The sequence below is a fragment of the Spermophilus citellus genome (assembly GCF_964194105.1).
Source record: "Spermophilus citellus genome assembly, chromosome: X".
NCBI classification, from domain to species: domain Eukaryota; kingdom Metazoa; phylum Chordata; class Mammalia; order Rodentia; family Sciuridae; genus Spermophilus; species Spermophilus citellus.
In genome coordinates, this window is record NC_138190.1 from 105,239,488 (window position 1) to 105,248,990 (window position 9,503).

Below are 9,503 nucleotides of genomic sequence, written 5' to 3' on the forward strand. Positions count from 1 at the left end.
GAAAAGTGAATCCCCATGGGGCCATTGTGGAATAAGCTCTAATGACTTGTTCTTCCTCTTGCCCAGCTATGCCAAATGGACTCTTTGGAGATTCTAAACCTCAGTGATGACATTTTCTTTACTTTTCCCCCCAAATACTTTCTTACTTTAACTGAGTCAGGCAGGACTGGCTCTGATGAAAAGCACTCCTCATGGGAAATGCTGTCGATTCTCATGGGAAACCCAAGCATGGCTGCTCTTCTGGTGCCATCTCAGGAAGGCTGAGGTGAAAACTACTTCTCTGGGAGGTAGAAGGTCTTCTCCAGCAAAGCATCAAGTTTGTTCACTAACTTTGACTGAAAGCACAGATGTAGATAGAAGGAAGGGGGGAAAAGGATTTAACTCATCCTAGGTGGGAAAGGGAAGAGGAGCCAGGGACAGTTTCAAGGAGAGGATGAGTCCTGGAGGTTGACTAGCAACTAGCCATACAAGTAGTAGAAGGTAGAACAGCAGGCTTAAGGGTTTGGAGACAAAATAAATGTAAATTATGAGAAATATAAGTGTTCAAGCATGATTGGCTCATGTGTGTGTGTGCGCATGTGCATGCATGGGAGCATAAACCATGGTATTGGAGGTTAATGGTGAGATATGAAGTTGGGAAGAAAAGCAGGGGCCAGACAATGAAGGTGTTTTCTGATTTCCTGCAATAAGGAGACTGAACTTCATCCTGAATGGAATTAAAGACTTCTGGAGTTTTTTTTTTGTTGTTGTTGTTGTTGTTTTTTGTTTTTGTTTTTTTTTTAAACATGGCAAAGGGTGAGGTGACAGTCCTTATTTCATTTCCACTTCAGAAAGGTTTTGACTACTGGATAGATAATTGATTGCAGGGGCAGTTGAGAGTGGAATTAGACCAATTTGAGGTACCTGTGTGATTTCCAAATGAATAAAAGATGATGGTTGCAAGGCCTAAACTAAGGTTTCAGTAGTAGAGATGGAGAGAAGAGAATGGATTCATGATTTATTTGGAAGTAGATCTGATAGGACTTCATAATGATTATATATCAAGGAAAGGTGAGGAAACAAGAGTGACTGGCTTGGATTATTTGATGGCCGATGACTCCATTGAGATAGGAACTGAGATAGGAAAAACTCTATGAGGAATAGTTTGAGGGTATGGAGAGAAAAGGGCAAATGATTTCAGATTTGCAGAAGTTGAATCTGAGGTACTGTTAACACATTCAGGTGGGGCCATTCCAAATGCAGTTGACAACACAAAGAACTCAAGAGAGAGATCTAGGGATGGGGTTGTAGCTCAGTGGGTAGAATGCTTGGCTAGCACATGTGAGGCACTGGGTTTGATCCTCAGCATCACATAAAAATATATAAAATAAATAAAATAAAGGTATTGTGTCCATCAGCAACTGATAAAAAAAATAGTGTAACTACAGAAACTACAACCTAAGAGAGAGAGAGAGAGAGAGAGAGAGAGAGAGATGGTAGTTAGTCATTGGCACAGAGAGAGAGAGTAAATGAGATCACCCGTGGAGAATGTGAAGAATAAACAGACCATAGGAAATCTAGGGGAATAGTTAGATTTAAATAGTGGGCAACGGAAGAGGAATTTTTTGTTATACTTGGGATTGAACCCAGGCCCTCATGCATGACAGTCAAGTGTTCTACCACTGAGTACATCCCCAGCCACAAAGAAGAACTTATGAAGAAGACATAGGAGAATCTTTCTTCCTCTTCTCCATACTAGAGATCAAACCTAGGAGTGATTTACCACAGAGCTGTATCCTCAGCCTTTTTATTTTTTATTTTTTTGTTTGTTTTGAGACAGAGTCTCACTAAATTGCCCAGGTTGGCCTCAAACTTGGAAGACTCCCACTTTGGCCTCTTCAGTAGCCAGGATATAGGTATTTACTACCATGCCTAGAAGAATCATTTTGAGGGGTGGGGAGATCTGGGAATGGTGCTATAGATGACAAGGGAGAAGGCATTTTATGAAGGAGATGGAGAAGGAAAGATGATAGAAAGAACCATTGGATATTGGAACAAGGAAGTAATTGTTAACCTTGGTGAGAACATAGTCAGTGGATGACTAATGGCAAAAAATCAGACTGCAGAGAACTGAGAAGTGATTGGGAGGGTGAAGAAGTAGAGACATCAGTATTAAATGGCTTGTTCAGGGATCTGGACTGCAAAGAGATTGATCAAGAAAGAAGGTAATAGCTTCATGGGGAGAAGGCAGAGTAGGGAGCTTTAAAAAGAGTGGTAAATATTTGAAGTAGAATGCATACCAGGGAAAATTAGGATCACCAAGCAGCACTGAAAGCCTCACTGTTATGCTCATCATGATTGGGATAAATGCAACTCAATGCAAGTTAACAATAACCATGCCAGAGCGCTGGGGATATAGTTCAGTGGTAGAGTACTTGTCCAGCAAGTACAAGGTCCTGGGTTCAATCCCCAGTACAACAAAACAAAACAAAACAAAAACCACTAATGTCTTCAAGAAAATAAGTGCCAGGAAAGAAATTGCTCAGTGTCACAACCGAAAGTGACAAAGTTCATCAAATTATTGGTTCCTGTTCTGCACTGCTTTGTATCAACACTGGCAACATCATATCGGACACTGATGAATTGTATTGACTATCAACTATGTGGCCAATGCTGCAGAGGCACAAGAGAAGTTTTTTTTTCACCCTCAAATTGTTTATAATTTAATTTAAATGTTTTTGAGAGAGAGAGAGAGAGAGAGAGAGAGAGAGAGAGAGAGAATTTTTTAATATTTATTTTTTAGTTCTCGGCGGACACAACATCTTTGTTGGTATGTGGTGCTGAGGATCGAACCCGGGCCACATGCATGCCAGGCGAGCGCGCTACCGCTTGAGCCACATCCCCAGCCCCTGTTTATAATTGAATTTAAAAGATAAGATATTCAACAAATGAGTCTGCACATATACATACATTCATGCATATGTATATAGGTGTGTGTGCATGTGTATATGAAACTGTTTTTTGCCCGTTTCCCCATCTCCCCCTATTGTATTTACTCCTTTCTTCCTTTGATATCCTTCATCTAAATCTTTTTTCCCAACATTGGGGAGCACTTTGTAACCATTATAGTTCAATGTCATTGACTCATTTTGAAAATCTGTCTTTTATAGTCATATGGACCTCCTCAAACCTCTTTACCACTCTTATTCTTTCATTAAGAAGATATTTTTGGGCCTGGGCTTGTAGCTTAGTGGTAGAGCATTTGCCTAGCATGCATGAGGCTGTGGATTTGATTCTCAGCACCACATATAACTAAATAAATAAAATAAAGGTCTATCAACAACTAAAACAAAATTAAAAAGAAGATATTTTTGAATATCTGCATTAAGTTAAGCACTGTGTAAGATATTTGAGATAGAGATACATCAAATGTAGTCTCTGCTGTCAAGTTGCTTGCAGACTAACAAAGAGAATAAGAGTTTAAATACGAAATTACAATATAGTGTGCAAAGTACTATCCTTATTTTGGTTTCCTCAGTAGGTATTATTGGTACCTACCACAAAAAGATTGTGATGATTAAGTGAGCTAACACATGTAAAATGTTTATTAATCATTACATGAGAAACACTAAAGTATTATTATTATTGCTATGAGGATGGTGATAATTGAAGTAAAGAAATACAGGATAATATAAGAATATAGAGAAGGAGTACTTGACCAAGCATAGAATAAGAGACATCTGAGCTAATTCCTAAAGGATGAGAAAGTACTAAACAGAGAAGGAAAATGCATAACATTCTACATACAACAGCCTGTACTAAAACTTTTAAGCTAAAGATCATTTGACATGATTGAGGAGCTGAGAAAAAATTAGTTTAACAAGGTAATGGCAAGAGGTGAAGTTTGGGAGGTCATGGAATACAAACGACTTTGGACTTCATCTTTTAACCAGTAGGGAGCCATTGGAATGTCTTATATAGAGTAGTGAGTTGATCATATTAATGTGTTGAAAGATCACCTTGGCAACAATGTGGGGAATGAATTGGAAGAGGCAAGATTGTAAGTAAGACCAGTTAGGAAGCTGTTGCTTCCAGGTGAGATAGAATGATGAAACCCTATACTAGGAAGTAGCAGTGAAAATGAAAATAAAGGTGGTGGGGGGAGTCATGGATTCAAGAGATATTCAAGAGATAGAATTGGTGGACATAGTAACTATTAGATGCAGAGGATAAGAATAAGAAAGGTATCAAGGATCACTTCTAGGATTTTGTTCTGGTATAAGGAGATGGAAAGAGGTATTATTCAATGACCACAGGAGATCCAGATAACTGTTTGAAGAAACATGCAACAGGGGAAGTAATGCGTTTTCTTTTGGACATGCCAGATTTGAGGTGCCTATGAAATTCTCCTGTGGAAATTTTGAATAGAGGATTCCTCTGCTAGTTTTGCAGGTCAAGAGTGTCTGTATTAGAAAATCAGATTTGGGAGTCCCAATGGATAGGTAATAGATTGTCATAGGGGTAGATGTGTTTGCTCAGTGGTAGAATGTTGACTGAGAAAAGAATGAACTTCGCAGAAATACACTTAAGAAATGAGTAGGGAAGGAGAAAATTTGAAGAAGGCTAAAATGGAATAGCCAGATTGTAGTGAGTTGAAGAATTAGTGCGCTGAAGGATCTTGTAGAGGATAGAAAAGGATGTACCCTTCATCCTTAGTGTCCTGAACCTTGGAAAGAGTGGAGACTCCCTGAACACTGCAAAATCCTGTGCAGCTCTGAGGGTCCAAAGGATTGGTTCAGATGCCTGCCTCTTATAAAGCCCTCTATTTTAAAGCAGCTTCCCTTTCCTCTATCCTATAGCCCCTAACAGATAGTTCATGGAACTTTAGGGATCCACCTAGGATCTGGAACAATCTTTCTCTAGAGTCCTCCCACATCATCTGAGAGACTGATGATGGGGGCATCTAATAGGAGAACAGACAGGCTATATCTGGTGTGTTATACTTGCAGGAGCTTAAGGCCAGCCTCACAGACAGGACTTTGGGAAAAGCTGGGAAGACCTGAACTCTCAGAGTATAGGCAAAAGTTCTGTTTCCTGTCCCAATCTGCCCTGGAGTAGATTTTTGCTGTGGGCAGGATGATTCAGGCCACTACTCTCTAAGTCTTTAGAGATTCAAGCAACCTCTAACAAGCTGGAGTCCAAGGCTACATTTCTAGGACCTCTTCGTCCTGATCCAGTCCCCTGGAATTTGGCCTCAGTCTGCAATTGTGGGGCCCTTTGGCACTGTTGCTTGGCAATGCATTAAACAGCAGTCCTTGGAGACTAGCAGTGGAGTTAATGCAACCACCATAACCGCCACTGCCATCACTACCTTCTCGGAAATAGCCACCTGTCTGGCCCCTGCCTTTGTCCAACTGCCAACCTAAGGCATGTGCCTACGCAGGAGGTGATGACATTTTGGCTCCAGTTTCAAAGTTTTTTTTTTTCCTTTCTCATGTGTTATTTCTAAAGATAACAAAGGTCAAAAGGCATTCAGCATTTTCTGGTTTCTCATAAGCTTCTGGTCAATATTTAATCTGGTTTATGGATTTTTTTTTAGGTTTTCTAGATGCCTTCTTGAGCCTGCTTGTGGCCGCCCACAGACACTTGTAAGGAGGAGAGAAGTCAGCCTGAGAAAGACACCTTGAAATGAAGGATTAGAGGCCAGGATTCAAGGATCGAGTTCTGCAGCCAGAAGACAAAGGAATAGGCCCTGAAGACATTTCTGCTGAGAGGTCTGCCATGCCCTCTCTTAGCGTCCAACTTGTGGGCTACGTCCTAGGCCTTCTGGGGCTGCTGGGCACATTGATTGCCATGCTGCTTCCTAGCTGGCGAACAAGTTCTTATGTTGGTGCCAGCATTGTGACAGCAGTCGGCTTCTCCAAGGGTCTCTGGATGGAGTGTGCCACACACAGCACAGGCATTACCCAGTGTGACATCTACAGCACTCTTCTAGGCCTGCCCGCTGACATCCAGGCTGCCCAGGCCATGATGGTGACATCTAGTGCAATCTCTTCACTGGCCTGCATTATCTCTGTGGTGGGCATGAGATGCACAGTCTTCTGCCAGGAATCCCGAGCTAAAGACAGAGTGGCAGTAGTGGGTGGAGTCTTCTTCATTCTTGGAGGCCTCCTGGGCTTCATCCCTGTTGCCTGGAATCTTCATGGGATCCTGCGGGACTTCTACTCACCACTGGTGCCTGACAGCATGAAATTTGAGATTGGAGAGGCTCTTTACTTGGGCATTATTTCCTCCCTGTTCTCCCTGATAGCTGGAATCATCCTCTGCTTTTCCTGCTCATCCCAGGGAAATCATGCCAACTACTATGATGGCTACCAGGCCCAGCCTCTTGCCACAAGGAGCTCTCCAAGGCCTAATCAACCGCCCAAAGCCAAGAGTGAGTTCAACTCCTACAGCCTGACAGGGTATGTCTGAAGAACCTGGGGCCAGGGGGTGGCTGGGTCTGTGAAACCAGGGGACAGTGCCCCCAGGGGCACAGGAGAGGGACATTGCCACTGGATCATGTGAGAAGGTGCTGCTGAGGATAGACTGACTTTGGCTATTCGATGGAGCAAAAGGCAGACATGGGAGCTGGTATGGCAGCATGCAGGTTGAATTGCCAAGTATACTCGCCAAGCCAGCCTATATCCTTCACCTTTTCCCCCACCCCAAGTCCTCAACCTCAAACTCCAAATCCCACTCCCTACCTTTGACCAGGCCCCAGAGGCTCCTTCCTATATTTTGGTTTATGTGGAAATCCATCCCCAAACCTACTAATCACATCCCACTGACTGACCCTCTCTGTGATCAAAGATGTCTCTCTGGCTGGCTTTTAGCTCATTGCTGGGGGATAGAGGGAAGAAGGAATGGTGGCTTATATGGGCATCGCTCTAACCTCCTTCTCAAACCACCTTCCAAAGAAACTGATTGGTCAGCAATGAGCCCTGGAGCCTCCAACCCACTCCTGTTATAACTCCAGAGTGTCCAGGCTGGTTTGTGCATGAACTGAAAGAAGGCCATCCTATGGTGTCCAGGGAATGGAAAGCAACTGGGTGCAGGATGGGAGGAAAGGAAAGCAGCCTGGAACCAAAAGCCAGAACCATTTTCCCAGGGCACTTCCCAGAATTCCTTCACATATGTGTGTTAAGGATCAAGCCCATAGCTAGAGGGAAGGACAAGGAAAAAAGATATGGTGGAAAGTTCAAGGCAGCTGCTAACTTTGACTCCACTGAGGAACTGCTTCAGAAACTGCAGTTTCAAATTTCACCAAAGACTCTGCCTCCCTCTGGGGCACCTGACCTGGCTTCCTGTCTAAACCACAAGGCTAAGGGCCATAGACAATGGTTTCCTGAGGAACAATAAACCAGTTTTTCAAGAACTGGTCCTTGGCTGGGAGATGACAACAGGAAAGCTGTGGGAGACTGAGCAAGACACTACTTCTTGACCCTGGCCAAAAAAGAATAAGAATTTTGGTATCTAAGAAATTGGTTGGACATGTGTGGTAACTCCACTGGGTATTTCTACTGTGCCAAAAAGAGGCAGCCTCCCAGAAAGTCTTCAGACCTAACAGAAAATCAGCCCAAAGGGCTGAGACCAGCCCCCTGCATGGGGTCTGCTCACAGAGCACTATAGAGCCTCTGAAAGAACCCAACACCAGGTGGGTCCTTTGTCACCCTTCCTATCCTCCTCACCATCCATCAGAAGATAATCCCAAAGAAACTCAAATGCTGCAGTGTGGAACATATATGCCCAAGGTGTTGTGACCATGATCTGAATGAGAACTGGGATTGCAGTTGAGGCACAAGTGTATAAAATGGTTCCCAGGCAGACAGTTCCACATCCAAGCTTCTGAGAATGCTCCAATTCTCCTGGAGTTGGAGTTGGTGGGGGGTCATAAACTGGAGACATTTTTCCTCACCAGTTTGCTATGACCACCTTTGGAAGAAATCCAGTACACCTCCCCAAATCTCAGTGCCAGCAAAAGGAGCCCATTAATGGTCTGTAACATGCTTTCATGTTTTCACCTTCTTACTATGTTCAAGTTGTTCACTGACCTGGAAGTCCTCTTCTGATAGCCAAGTCCTCCCCATGCTTGGAGAACTTGCTCAGCACCACCTCTTTCATTGAGCCTTCTCTGACCACTCCATCCCTCTCTTTCCCCTCCTTCCTTCAACCCCCAATGTACAAATTGCTTCTTGATGCTCATCATTCACAATTTCTGGTTGTTAGTTTTGTGTGTGTGTGTGTGTGTGTGTGTGTGTTTGTGTGTTTATGTGTGTGTGTATCTGATCTCAAAAGCACATTGTAAACACTTGTAGCTATATCTTAGACCTCTTTGTACACCCCAGACTATGTGTAACAGTGCTGGGCACACAATAGGTGATCAATAAACACTTTTTGATTGAGTAACTGTTTTATTGATTAAAAGGGATCCAAACTGGGTACATGTGACTAGAAGAAATTGGGGCAAGGGGTGGGGAGGGTGGAAGCTGGACTTTGTCCCTGAGGTTAGATAGAAAATTCCATATTTTTACTGGAAATAATTAGAAAATATGACAATGCCCCTCACCAAGGAAACTAACCATCTTGGCCAGAGCTGCTGCCTTTTTGGAACAGTTATTTCATTTAAGTTATCTACTAAATGGCTATGTACTTATTCCTTTCATTCTTTTAAAAAATATTTATTTAGTTTTTTTTGTTGTTTTTAAAGAGAGAGAGAGGAGAGAGAGAGAGAGAGAGAGAGAGAGAGAGAGAGAGAGAGAGAGAGAGAGAGAATTTTTTAATATTTATTTTTTTAGTTTTCGGCAGACACAACATCTTTGTTTGTATGTGGTGCTGAGGATTGAACCCGGGCCACACGCATGCCAGGTGAGCACGCTACCACTTGAGCCACATCCCCAGCCCTATTTATTTAGTTTTTGATGGACTTTTATCTTATTCATTTATTTATATGCAGTGTTGAGAATCGAACCCAGTGTGTCACACACGTGAGGCACGCACTCTACCATTGAGCCATAACCCCAGCCCCTTCCTTTCATTCTTTTAACCACCATTATGAAGAGGATGAAATAGATCTCACAATCTCCATTTGGCAGAGGGGAAAAATAAGGCCGACACAGGTATAAAAATTTTCCCAGGTCCACACAGCTAGTGTTAGTGCCCCAGTCTCCTAATTCCCAAAATAAGACCCTGCTGATCCAACAGTATTCAGGGCCAATAGAAAGAGCCTAACAACTGTCTCCAAGGAGCCTGAAGAAAATAACTTAAAGCTAGCAAGGTAACAATGGGGGTATGAATACTCTCTTAGTCTCCCATGAGGGTGATCTTGAAAAGCAGGACTTCATCAGGTATGGAAATTCCCCTCCTGCCATGCTGGCCAACTGGCCAAGCTGGGCTCAACTAATTGTCCCACCAAGGAAATGCCAGATTTATGTTTCAATAAGACACAGCATCTCAGTTCCAATTACCCTAAATATGGGAAGTAT

The 9,503-nt window shown here is 42.9% G+C and overlaps 1 protein-coding gene across 1 annotated transcript; it reads left to right on the forward strand.

Moving 5' to 3' along the window:
• Window positions 1-5,760: 5,760 nt before the first annotated feature.
• Window positions 5,761-6,453, forward strand: CLDN2 (claudin 2; the record flags this gene model as incomplete). The annotated part of the gene is made up of 1 exon (XM_081277955.1): window positions 5,761-6,453. The coding sequence occupies one exon, from the start codon at window positions 5,761-5,763 to the stop codon at window positions 6,451-6,453; it is 693 nt and encodes a 230-aa protein (XP_081134081.1).
• Window positions 6,454-9,503: the final 3,050 nt, after the last annotated feature.